Source organism: Amaranthus tricolor, chromosome 9 (genome assembly GCF_026212465.1).
Source record: "Amaranthus tricolor cultivar Red isolate AtriRed21 chromosome 9, ASM2621246v1, whole genome shotgun sequence".
NCBI classification, from domain to species: Eukaryota; Viridiplantae; Streptophyta; class Magnoliopsida; order Caryophyllales; family Amaranthaceae; genus Amaranthus; species Amaranthus tricolor.
In genome coordinates this window covers 22,447,851-22,462,099 of record NC_080055.1, presented here as the reverse complement: position 1 = coordinate 22,462,099, position 14,249 = coordinate 22,447,851, and the positions used below count along the sequence as shown (strand labels likewise).

At 30.2% G+C, this 14,249-nt stretch overlaps 1 protein-coding gene across 1 annotated transcript; it reads left to right on the top strand.

Moving 5' to 3' along the window:
- The first annotated feature begins 127 nt into the window (after positions 1–127).
- Positions 128–9,649, top strand: LOC130823979 (cytochrome c oxidase subunit 6b-2). Its single transcript, XM_057688833.1, has 4 exons — positions 128–285; positions 6,043–6,131; positions 6,251–6,332; positions 9,307–9,649. Exons 1-4 carry the CDS (start codon positions 277–279, stop codon positions 9,358–9,360), a joined length of 234 nt encoding a protein of 77 aa, XP_057544816.1. The 5' UTR covers positions 128–276; the 3' UTR covers positions 9,361–9,649.
- The last annotated feature ends 4,600 nt before the right edge of the window (positions 9,650–14,249 follow it).

Here is a 14,249-nt window from a genome sequence, read left to right as displayed (position 1 = left end):
ACCATTAATAAAATGCAAAAACTTACGGGTACATTGATGATTTTTTTTTATATTTTATTTTTTTATTATTATTTTTTTTTTTACAAATTCTTTAAACCAACCTAAGAAGCAAACAGGGCCTCAAAGTCGCCTGAGCCCATTGCTACTGAGTCGCGAGTCGCGACCAAGTCAACCAGGCATATAAATCGATTCAAAATACATATTTCTTCATTATAATCTGCAGTTTCTCTCTTCCCCATTTCATAGCTTCTGCGTTATAGTTTGATCTGATCGAAAATGGCAGAGGTAATTCATTCTCTTTCCTCCATCACTATCTTTTTCTCTTTTCTCACAATTGAATCGCACTTTTAATCATTATTTTCTCGTTTAGGGTGAAGAAACCTTTGTTTTGTATGAAATTTCAATTACTATTTTCTCTTTCGGAATTGCCCTAAAGTAACGATTTCGCATTTATGGATATGGAATTGCTGTAAATATTGTAATGATCTTGTTTATTTCGCTTATTATGCTGCATTTTTCTTGCTTTTTTGGCTGGTATATTCGTGGATGAATTTTAGATTTTTGTGATATTTGAGAATAGGGAAAATATTGGCACTGTTTGAGTGTTCTGCATTTTACCCAGCAACAAGATTAGAGCCTATTTAAATGACATATTTGTATCATTTAAATTTTATATTCATTACCGTTAGATTTTAAGGTTTGTGAATCATTGGGGAGGAACAAGGAGGAGCCAAAAGATGGAAGAGAACAAAATAATACTGACCTTATTGATTAAACAGGAACAAGAACATACAATATACAAAAGGAGATAAGAAAATAACTAGATCCTTTAAAAGACTAAAGCAACTTATAACTACCAAACAAACTTGCTTACATAGCAAGATAGAAAAAGAAGGAAAACTAAAATAAGACTAAATAAATATGAGCTGGACATGAAGAAGCAAGGCTTGCATTCTGCTGATGCACGAAATGATTTTTGTGATCTTTAACCTTCTAAAGCTATATCCTCATCATCCTCCCTCAAACTTGGGTTGGTGTTAATCATGCCAAGTTTGGAAAGAATGGGTTGTAGTTTGGTGGTTGGTATAATTTTTGTTAGAATGTTGCTAGTTGTTGTGATGTAGGCAGAAACATGAGTTCAATAAGGCATCACTTTTTTTCTGGTGAAGTGACAACCTATGTCAATGTCTTTGGTGCTATAGTGAAACACTGGACTGCTTAAGGTTTGCAACACCAAATTCTTCAAGTAAGCGAACCAAACCATGTGATTTCAAAAGCAATTGCAGCCTTTGCCCAATATTCCGCATCTAAAGAAGACTTAGAGACTTTACTTTGTTTCTTAGATAATGTCTTATATCTAAACAAACACCCCAATTAGAATCAGAATAGGCCTTTAACTGTAAGTTGTCACTACCCTTTAGAAGAATACCATGCCCACAAGTTGTTCCTACGTAATTAAGGGTATGTTCTAAAGCCTTGTAGTGTAGAATAATTGGATTTTGCATATATTGGCTAAGGGTTTGGACTGTGAAAGTGAGGTATGGCCAGGTATGGGTTTAAAAATTTAGTTTACCAATAAGGCTTTTATAGTGAGTGGGATCATGGAATAGAGGTGAATTGTTAGAGTAGAGTTTGAGGTTTAGAGGAAGTGGAGTGGATACCTTTTTAAAGGTTTTGATGTTAGAAGTATGAAGAAGATCAATGGTAAATTTTATTTGGCTAAGAACAATTCCTTCATCAAGGTAAGGTACTTCAAAACCCAAAATATAGTTCAATCTTTCTAAGTCCTTTATGCTGAAAATGTTGTGTAGATGAGCTTTAAGGGAGTGCATAACTGTTATATTGTCTCCTGTAATTATTATAGTGCTATAGTAAATATCTTTGAATCTTTCTTAATCTTTCTTGATGAATAAGAAGTAGTGATTTTTAAATTGGATAAAACCTTAATGAAGTAATTCAATGGTAAGTTTAGCAAACCATTGTCTAGATACTTGCTTTAGCCCGCATAAATATTTCTTCAATTTACAAACAAGATTAGGACATTAGGTAGTGTGTTTAATGATTCAATCCTTTGGGTACTTTCATGTAGGCCTCTTCACGAAGTTCTCCATGCAAGAAAACATTGTTGACATCTATTTGGAATATAGGCTAATTTCTACAAGTAGCTAAAGCATTTAGACCCCTAATAATTGTTATTTTGACAACTGGGGAGAAAGTCTTTTGTTAATCAACTCTGTATTGCTGACTATACCCTTTGGCAACTAATCGGGCTTTATACCTTTCAAGGCTACCTTCAAATTAGTTTTATTTTTTAGATCCATCTTGAACAAATAGGTTTCTTTCCTGCTGGTAAAATAACATGCTCCCATGCGTTATTCTTATCTAAAGCATCAAGGTTTCTGTTGATAGCCTTTTTCCAGTTAATTGTCCTAAGTTGCTTCCTTATTCTGCAAGAGCTCTCAATAAGTAGTAGACATATTTATAAAATCATTAACAAATGAAATGTTTACAATGATACAAGATAGTCTAGGTCTTTGCACCTACAATACTATGGTTTAAGGAGGTGTGTTAAAATTAGTAAACCATCAGCTCCACAAGTTATTATTAGATGTTCCTATTATGCAGCATTATTAAAAGAAGAAGAGAGTTTATAGGAAGATGTAGTTTTATTTAGGATGCCTCATTGCAAATATATATATATATATATATGAGTAAATTATAAAAAACTACCTAATTTATACCCCATTTTGTAAAAAACTACCTTATGTAAAATTTTTTGTAAAAAACTACCTTATATAATACAATTCTTTGCAAAACACTACCTTATAACGGTTTTTGGCCTTTGACCGTTAAGTATAACCGTTGACCCTCACGTGACAGTCACGTGATTTGCAGTACAAACCTTCCTTTCCTTGTTTCTCTAAGATTTGCAGTACAACAATAGCGGCTCATCTCTCTGTTTGCCTCATGAATCGGATTCTTGAAGGCGAAACGATGCTCTCGGGTCTTCTAAAGCCTTGAAACTATCCCTTTCTTCTTCCTTTGTCATTTTCGGTCCAATACACAACCACAAAATCCGACCGATACCACTAATAGTCCTGCCAATCCATGAAGACAAAATCTGGCATTTCTTCTTGATTCTAAACATTTCTTATGTAAGGTAGATAATGATCTGTAACAATTATCCCTCTTAAAGATGAACACACCCAATGAAAAGAAAGAATAAAATACGCACAACAATGGAAATGACTGCCAAATTAAAACCAACAGAGTGAAATGAAAACCAAATTAAACCCAAATGAATCCCATTAAAATCAACAGAGTGAAATGAAACCCAAATAAATCAACGAAAACCATATATATATATATATATATATATATATATATATATATATATATATATATATATATATATATATATATATATATATATATTATATTATATATATATATATATATATATATATATATATATATATATATATATATATATATATATATATATATATATATATATATATATATATATATATATATAGAGTGAGGCATCCTAAATTAAACTATATCATCCTATGAACTCTCTTCTTTTATTGATAATGCTGCATAATTGGAACATCTAATAATAACTTGTGGAGCTGATGGTTTACTAATTTTAACACACCCCCTTAAACCATACTATTGTAGGTTCAAAGACCTAGACTATCTCGTAACTTTGTAAACATTTCATTTCTTAATGGTTTTGTAAATATGTCTTGCTACTTGTTGAGTGCTCTTGTGTGTGTGTGTATATATATATATATATATATATGTATATATATATATATATATAGATATATATATGTATAGATATATATATATATATATATATATATAAAGAAGTTCAAGTGAGAATCATCTTTATACGAGAACCAATCTGTCTACCAAAAAAGTGTTACTTTTTTACTAAAAAGGTGTTACTTTTAAGCAAAAAAGTGTTACTTTTTTTGGAAAAAAAGATGATACTTATAAGCAAAAAAAAGTGTTATTTTAAGAAAAAGTTTCTGAAGAATAACTCATAATAAGGTGTTACTTTTAACATAAAAAGGTGTTACTTTTCGAAAAAAAACGTGTTACTTTGTATTTATATTTTTTTTCTGAAAGTAATACTTTTCTGCTAAAAAAGACCAGATTTTTTTAAAAACAAAAGTAACATTTTTTTGTCTAAAAGTAATACCTTTTTGTGAAAAAGTAACACATTTCTATCGGAGAGATTGGTTCTCACAATTCTCATATAAGCTTGATTCTCATTGGAACTTGACCCTATACAACTTATAACTACCTAACAAATTTGCTTACATGGCAAGATAGAAAGAAAAAGGAAAACTAAAACAAGACTAAAATACATATGAGCGGGACATGAAGAAGCAAGGTTGCGTTCTGCTTATGCCCAAGATGATCTTCACGATCTTTAACCTGCTGAGGCTTTATCCTCATAAATTACTTCCTCAATTCATTTTTTATTTGTCCACTTTGCTTCATGTATTTCAAAGCAAATTTTAAGTATCAACATCTCTAAATAGATATTGTAAAATATTATAGAAATTGAATAAAAATCTATTAGTCAAAACTTGGCTTATTTTAACCATGCCAAAATAGGTGACTCAAATCACATCTTGAACAAAAGGTTAGTGGAGAAAATGGCAAAAACAAGGTCAAAAGTTTTTGAATTTTTCTACCAAAATTGGATGGAAAGGAAGAGAAGTGGTAGGAAAGATCTATGGTAGAAAGAATGGGTTTGATTAGAAAGGAAAGTACTTGGGGAGAAAAGAATACTCTTAAATTCTTACTTTCCTCTAAAATTTGCGAATTGAGTATTTGTTGTTCTGAATCCTTTAGCTAAATGAACATTGAATTGTTTACACCATTGTATTATTTCATGCATATCACTTTTACATTATAAAATTATATTTCGACACTATCAAATTAGCCACAAATTTTCCATTCCCTCAAAACTCCTTCGTGTGCCATATGCTGTAATAATATTCATTGTTGTGTTGCCTTTTTTGATCTTGGTGGAATTTTTACAAAGTTTGTACTCCATGCCTTGTGCTCTCGGTGCACCTCTTTGTTGGGTAGGGTGATTAACTTATGCTTGTTTGTTCGGAAAAGAAATAAAACTCGAAACTCAAATTTACTTGAATATGAAGTTCGAAAAACCGTTGTTTTTTTAAGAAAAACAAAAAGGAAATTTTCGTATTCTCATTGTAATAGTTTTGTCCTAAAGTGGTGTTTACTGCAAGAATAATAAATGTTTTCAAGTTTGTTGATACTAAAATATGAAAATCATGTTGTTTGAAAGTATTATTATTTTTTAAAATTGATTTTTAAGCTTAGCTAAAAAATGCACCTCGCATACGAAAAGCTCGCGCCTACGCCTGCGCTTTGCGCCTAGGCTCTAAGGGCCTTTAGCGCCTCGGTACGCCTCATGCTTTTTAAAACTAAGATGTTGTCAAGTCCCCTTTATAGGCTGGATATGATGTAGTTGGCCTAGGCCTGTGTTGCTAGGCTCAGCTTTTAGTGACTATTCTTTGACTTGAGTATTTGTTGTTGGATCTAATTTGTGTCGTTGCTGGTTGTAACCTATAAGGCTTTGGCCACAACCTTCTTTACATTTATTGTTGTGGTTGTTGCTGTTATTATTATGTTAAAGCGCAAACATATCATGTTACTCCAAAGTTTTCTAGGGTTAAGAGTCCGAAACTCTAATTTGCGTATTTCATATGTAAGATAGCCATTTTTGTTTAGAGTACCTATCGGTGAGAATAATGTTAACAAAAAAGCTTCGAGCTTAATTAGAGGCCTATTTTTGTAAAAAAATGTTAGAAACGTTTTATTCTTAACAAACTCATCTTGTGTGACAGAACTTATTATTAGTTATTTAATATATAATTCAATTTGTACACCATATAAATATTTGATACTTCTAACCACATGATTCATGTATGTGATTTTTATGTTCTTATGTAGCTTATCATGATATCGTGTTTATTTATTTGCTCTCAGATTGAACTTAAGACTGCTCCAGCTGATTTCCGGTTCCCAACAACAAATCAAACTAGACATTGTTTCACCAGATATATTGAATTCCACAAGTATGATTTCCTGTGTTTCTTTGTGGATGTATGAAGGCATATATCGTTTATGCAAACCATAGATAAGGATGTGAAGACTGAATTTCCTCCTAACATTGTTAATGGTAATTAAATTTCAGGTGCTTAGCAGCAAAAGGTGAAGAGTCCAATGAATGTGAAAAGTTTGCGAAATACTATCGTGCCCTTTGTCCTGGTGAATGGGTATGCATTTTTAAACTTGGTTTTTAATTTCACTTGCTACTTAAGCTACGTAAATTTTATATAGCATGTAGTAGTGTTCTCTTGGTAAAAAGGTTTTTTGTTTCCATTGTGTCATGGGCATTTGTGCTTTTTACAGTCTTTAATGTTGGTTCCGAGAGGATTCTAGACTCTAGTCACAAACTCACAATCTTATAATCATCTATAGTTATGTGCTTATTTGCATTTTGGTCTACTGCACTACATTGTTATGTCTCAACTTGTTTATATTTGCACCTGAGCGCCAGTTGATAAGTATTTGAACTGCGTTATTTCACATTATACCTTATGCATTTAAAGTGGTCCGTCTTAATTTTCTCTTGGATACTTCTTCTATCTCCTTGTATGGAAGAATTTTCAGTTTTGTGCAAGTTTAACAGGATCCTGGAGTTTTTTCAATATAAACTCTTGTATTGTGTGTACCCTTATTGTTGTAATATATCCTTTGAAACTCTTAATTTCGATTAATTATCATGAAGGTCTTTTTTATTTTGGCTGATTGCTCACTAATTGATCATGAGTTTCCCATCTCTAATCAAAAGTACGTCTGTTCTGTTATAAGGTGGAGAGGGTTATTTTCCCATCCATTATGTAATTGCTTTACCTCCATGATCACTGAATTTGATGCATTTCCATCATATATTAGTCCCTTCCCTTGCAACGGACTTCCGTTAAATTATTCTTGGTTCTAAGCACGCTTCTGTCAATAATGCTTTTATAGTTGAGATTCTTTTCCTAAAGAAACTGAAAGCTTGCCTGTTTGTCCTTCTAATATACTGATTCTAATGTTGCAACCTAGGTGCGGTTAGGTTAGTTTGGTTTTAGCCTGTGTTTTTATTTCTTGTTTTGAGGCGTACTAATATACCTGGCTTGCAATATTTAAAAGCATTAACCTATGTGTAATTAACAATAAAAATATATGTGGACCATCCTCAAATGACCTCTAAGCTCATTAAGAAAATCACCATTGTTATGAAGCCCAAACCCTTTCTTGTTCTCCCTTTAAGGATGGAAAAAGAAAAGGTATTAGTGATTAGAAAACCGATTGTCTAATCTCAATTTTCCTTTTCGTCCACCTCCAAAAAACACTACGTCCAATTTTACCTCGTTCAGATTCTTTTGATTCCTCTGTTTCCCTGCTTTGCCCATTATCACCTTTACATCCCAAATCTTAGAAGATATGTTGCCCTTTCTTCCTAAACTTTTATGACGCTTGCAGTTTTCCAATTCAACTATTTTAGCTGAAGCCTGAAGCAATATGCAAAGAATTGCAAGAATTGCTGAATTATAATGTTTCGTTGATTTTTAGTTCCATCACTTGAATAATGACATTTGTCTGGTCATATACAAAGAAGTTAGAATGCACCAGTTAAAAAAGTATAAGGTTTGAACTAAAATTTAACTCTGATATGCTGAAAAAGAGGATGAGATTGGTGGAAAATTAATTTGAATAACATGACTGAAGAGTGACATGACGATTTGGAGTTTACAAGAGTATATGATAATAGATAGGAATGAATGGAGAGGACAATAAATGTAGATGATTCTTGGATTTGATTTTCTTTTTTTTTTTTCATTTTGATAAGTTGTAGATACTATTGTCTATTACATAGGGCCGAGTAAATCAAAATTCTTGTTCGGGACAAGTTCTTACGTCGACTTGTTTTAGTTTATTTAGCCGGCCCATATTATTGGGATCTATTCTAGACTTTACATTGTTGTCTATATTCTATTGATTTTAGATGGTGAAAACGAATAAAATAGGTATATATCTGGATGTTGTTGGTACGTCCTATCTGTGGTGTTGCTGCTAGTTGAGAAATGATAAATTATGGTTTTAAGTAGTACCATTTGCAAGTCATGCTGGATGGAGGGATGAATATGGTCGTGGTGGTCCTGGTGGATGCTCGATTTTTGGGTCTTTTATTATCTCTCTCGCAGATCCTGTGTATTTTTTAGATGGTGCAGACTGACAAGGTATTCATTGGGAAATGGAACAAGAGAAGGGAGGGGAGGCCAGTGGTGGAGAATTGGAGAGATGACTGGAAAAGTCATATGGATTGTGCTAGAAATGGAAATGATGGAGGCCCAGGGGTGTTGGTGGCGGCTACTGCATTTTTGGGTAGGCTTGTTTTTTATTTAGTGTTATCCTCATATGGAACTTTTTTTGGATTTGTTCTAAACTGTAAAAGGTAGAGTTAAATCACTCAAACTTCCTAAAACAAAGAATGACAAATAACTCTGATCCCCACTTTTTTGTATTCCCCACTACCTAGAGTTGCCATATTATAAGAACAAGACCAAATCTCTTGTAGACTTTTTTCCACTCTTCTATTAGTCAAAACTATTTTACTATCTGATTCCATTGTTGCTAGTAGAGGTGTTTACGAGTTGACTTGAGCTCAAGCAGTGTGAAGCTTGGCTCACAAAATATTTTTACTAGATTTAATTGATGTTAGTCTCAAGCTTACTCAAGCTCAATTTTCTAACTAAAACCTCAACCATTTAATAGCATTGTACAAATTTTAACCGTTTATGAGATTTTGATTTTCAAATTCCGAAAATAATATAGATAAAAGTATTTTGACCATGTTTACGAGCATCTCTAGCCGAACTTAGTTGTGCTTGGCTCTTAAAAATCTTGAGCCAAGCTAGTTGCTTCACCAACGTCCATTGCTGTTTCCACTATGACAGCAAGATGACTCACTTCTCACATACTCCTATTGTTTTTCGCTTGGTAGATGATGACAGATTTTGATATTGTATCTTGCAGTGTCACTGCTGCTAGGCTCTTGAGGCTTGTGTTGATGCTCGATCACTTATACGTTAATTTGTTGATCTCTTCTCATTCATTTTTGAGGCTTGGGAGACATATCAAATGTGGATTACTCACACCAAAAATAATAATTTCTTCCTTTTTCTTTGGCACTTTTGACAGGTCGACAAATGGAATGAGCAGAGGGAGAATGGCAATTTTCCAGGACCTCTGTAATCGTCAACTTTTGGCAAATGGAAGTTTCAAAGCTTTCAGTTTTCCTTTCTGAAGCAAATATAAGTTGGTTTCTTCTCAAAATTCCAAATGGATTATTAAAAAAATTCCATTAAAATGTTCAATTATTATCCTCAGTTTGTTGGCCAATAAATCTTGATATTTGGTCTGTTATTTTTGTCTGGAAAATCTTTGTATCATTGTTTGCTGATACACTGGTCTTGGATTGGGACCTGACCTGACAACTTATTCATTTTACAATCTTATACCGTGCATTCGCAATTTGATCTTTTGTGTGGTTATTAGTTTCTTTTTCCATCTATCTTATTTTGCATTAATTTGTTTCCTTTGATTTTGTCTCCTTTTTTTTGGTAATGGTCTAACTTTCCTTTTAATTTAAGAGTATATTTGGATTGGGCCATTTCATTTGAATTGATGGAATTGGCCCAATTTCATTGTTTGGCTAAAATTGAAATTGGAATTGGCTCAATTTCAACACAATTCCAATCCAAGTAAAAAACAAACTTTTTATTTTCAACACATACCTTCCTTAATTTTAATTCCTATTCAGCCCAAATATTTTAAAACCGGGTATTCGGATTGAATACGGATCGCGAATATTCCTAGCTAGTTTTATCTTTTTTATTCTTTATTAATAACTGATATTTCTATTAAAGTCCTAGATTTTTCTAGATTAAAATAATTTGATCACATTACTTTAATAACTAATAATAATTAGTAAAAATAAAATTATTTTTAGTATAAATAAATTTCGTACATTCAATAAAAATAAGTAGACAAAATATAGGTCATATTAGTGAAAATAAGTTCAGTTCAATCTAATTAGATGCATGGTCTAATTGCTTTGAAGTAAGATCAACTGAATTATATTATTAGTATGTTAGCTATTAAGAGCTGATAGATATATAAGTTTACTCTATTGTTTATGCCTTTTTTTTATTATTATTAGTATATTTTTTTAATACGCTTCCAAATTATTTTTTTTGAATATCAGATATTGACAATCCTATAATTCATAATTCATTTATTTTTTTGAAAATAAAAATTTTATAAATTTTAATTCCACTTTAAAATTCTTGTCATAGTAAAATAAATCATAAAAATATATGTTGCGTATGATTTTAGAATGCCCATAACTAGTGGGCTATAGGCACATTTGTAGAAATCAATTATGTTGTAGAAAAGGAAAAAAAAATTTGATGCGTAGACGTAAAAGTTGAGAGGCTTAAAATAAATAATTATAAAAGCTTAAAATAAATAATTATAAAAGCTTAAAATAAATAATTATAAAAAAAATGGAGCTTAGTGGAGGTTATGTGGATAACACTCCATATTAATAAAAAAAATGCCTTCTATATTTGACCATCTTCCAAATAAATGTGTTGGATAAATGTTTTTTAGGTTGATTTTTTGTTTGAGTTTTAGCTTTAATTTTATTAATTGGTTAAAAAATTAAAAAAAATATTTAATAAATAACTAAAAAATTGGCTTTTAAGTTAAAATGAAAAATGCGATAAATTTTTTGCCGAGTCATTTAGAGAGTACGTGCAAAGCAAGATTAAAGACGCTCCGAAACTCACTTGTCAAGAGATTCACGTTGTTGTTTCTCAAGTGCTTGGCATTTCTAGGATTCAGACTATGCGGACAATAAAGATGTTTATGAATGGTAATCCCGACGAGTTTCTGATGTTGAAAGAACTACCGGAGGATGAGAAACTCGACTGGATACTCTTATGCCTTGACGAGTAGTTTGTACGTTACTCTTTTGATATTCTATGTTAAGATAACTTTTAATGTGACAACTTTGGATTATTGTAATATCATAATACATTTTATTTGCTAATATTTAATATTTTTGGTTGAATGTAATTACAAGGTTATCCAAACAATGCTATAGAATTTAAATTTGGAAATTCAATTCCAATATTTTCCAAACAACTATGTGGATTTGAAATATAGAAATTCAATTCTTTGATTTCCAAACAAAATTGAGGAATTAGAATTGGAATTTAAATCCATAATTTCAATTTCTTGAATTGAATTACAAAAATTCAAATGAAATTCGTGTTTCCAAATGCTACCTTAATTTAATTCACAAATTTATAATCTTTTTTCATCTTAACCATTTATTTTTCAGCCGATCTCCTTAGAGACCATTCGTCTCTTTGAGAGACGTCTCTTAGGTGCAACTCATTAAAGCTTAATGCCTACTAATATTATCCTTAATGTTTACTTACATCATCCTTAATGCCAACTTACCGTATACTTAATGCCTATTTACAATATACTTAATGCTTATCGAATATGTATGTTGTACTTACAATATTCTTAATGGCCACCGAGTAACTTACATCATTCTTAATGCCAACTTACGGTATACTTAATGCCCACTGAGTAAGTGTGCAGTGTTTACAATATCTTAAATGTCTACTTACAATAATTTCAATGCGCATCGGGTAACTTTCTTTACATTATACTTAATGCCCACTGACAAAAATTTATGTTTATTTTTTATTCTCTACTTGCTTTTTTGTCCCATGTTTTGTTTTTAATCTTTTTTTTTCACTAAATTTTACTCATTTTAAGTGCTCCCACTCAGATGCAAGTACAGCCCACCATTCCGGCTGCCCTTACCAGACCACCCCTTCAATCCCCACTCAATTCAATTATTTAATCATCATCTTTCCGAGTATATGCCAGTATCCAATTTATATACAACCTCATTAAGGTTAAGAAAAAAATGTTGCATTTTTTAACTATTATAGGGTATATTTAATTTAATATGTGATTCCAACTGCATATTTTGTAGTGATTTACATTATTCTTTTAAATTTTGGGCTTTTTTTTTTATAAATAATTGATCCTTTAAAAAATATTAGTACTGCATATTTTGTAGTAGACTTACATTATCCCTCAATTTTGGGCTTTTTTTTTTTTTTTTTATAAAAAATTAATCCTTTAGAAAATATTAGTATTAGTATTACTGCACAAAAATTCGCCACAAAAATGTGATTTGCCTATTTATAATCCTTCTTTAACTTGATTAACAAATGACACAATGACATTATGACCCCTTATTACTTTCGTTATTGGATTTTTGTTCTTAGACTTTAGTGGATTTAATTCAATAAAATTTTTTAGTATGCATACGTATGCATAAAGATTGTCATAATTTAATCGAACTTTCCACATTAGTGTAACGATTAGTTTTAATATTTATAAAATCTTTTCATTGTTATTTATTAAATAAGTATTATTTAATGTATTGGATATTTTGAAATGATTAAAACATAATATATATTTTTTAGAATTTGTTTTTGTTATTTATGCTATTGGTTACTTAAATGCGATGCATAATTCTAATATGATTTAGGTTGTGCTTATATTTTTTATGAGAAAAAAATTATCTTTTTTGTTTAAACTTTTATAAAATAATTTTAAACTTTTGATTTTAAAGTATGTTATTAATAGCTATAATACTTAATATAAATTAATGTAATATTTATTGTTGTTAGCAAAAATTAGTATGTTATTTTTTATCAAAAAAGCTCTTGATTTTGTATTGTATACTCTAGGTACGAAGTAATTACCCTTTTCTTCAAAGTAAAAAATAGAAGTGTAAATATGATTATATTAAATATGTAATTAAATTTTTTGTTAGTTGTGATTTATTAGTTATGAACTAAATTTTCACAATCACATACGCGTAGAATGTAAAATATAATACAATATACGTATTGTATACAAATACAAATGTTCAAAGTGAAATGAAATATAACTATAATGTAAATTTTTTTAATTTTAATTTCTTAATTTTTACAAATATATCAGAAAATTTAATAAAATCGTAAATGCACATGTATCAACATAAGCACAAGATTTTCTCTTCTTAATTTTGACTTTTTTTTATTTAATAGATAAAAGTTTAGAGTAATACTTAAATTTCCATCAATGTATTTATGTAGTTTAACATTCCTGATTTAAAAACAATACTCCCTCCGTTCTTTTTTATCTTCCACGTTGAATTTTTCACACATATTAAAAAAGATAGAATTTTTGGATTGTAGTGGGTATTATTTTAATTAAATAGTAGTGTGAAGTAATGATTGTATTGGAAGTATGAGGTTGTAGTGGGTATTATTTTAATTAAATGGTAGTGTGAAGTAATGATTGTATTGAAAGTATGAGAGAGAAAATAATTATAAATAAAAGAAAAGGAGTACATTAAAAGAAAATAGGGGTTTTAAGGGGTAAAAGTGGGATAAAAACTTTCTAAAAATAGAAAGTATTCTAAAGTGGAAGAACTTTTAAAACTACACGTTATAGTAATGTGGAAGATCAAAAAAAAAGGTAAGGAGTAAATCTTTGGTGAAAGAATATATTTTTAGGTTCCTGAAAGCAAAAGTATAAAACGTTGCAATTTCCAAATTTAAGTTGATACAGGCACTCGATAAAAATTATCTAGTTGGATCTTTTAATTTTGTGTTTAGGATTCGTTTGAGTTGAGTGTAAATATTTAAAAAGGTAAATAAAAATTAAATTAGGAAAACAAAGTTTTAGATATGAGATTAAAAAAATTTAATTATTATAAAGGTGGAAGAATCAATTAAAAAGTGATGAAAAATAGATAAAATAACAATTAGTTTCTTCATTTTAGAGTATAAATTTACCCTAGGAGAGAGTGAAAAATAATTTTGCTCCAATTGAGGGAAAACATCCTTGTTTTTCATTTTTTTACTCCCTTCGTTTTTTTGATTTGTCCACTTTACTTTTTCAACGCAAATTTTCAGTCTCAATATCTCGAGGTACGCATAATAAATAATTGTAAAAATTATATATTAAAATTATTTGCATAAAACGAATCTACCAAA

Excerpts from the sequence above, each read along its gene's own strand:
- LOC130823979 (XM_057688833.1), top strand. Across the intron at positions 6,132-6,250 it reads AGATATATTGAATTCCACAA|GTGCTTAGCAGCAAAAGGTG; the intron begins GTATGATTTCCT and ends ATTAAATTTCAG. Across the intron at positions 6,333-9,306 it reads CCCTTTGTCCTGGTGAATGG|GTCGACAAATGGAATGAGCA; the intron begins GTATGCATTTTT and ends CACTTTTGACAG.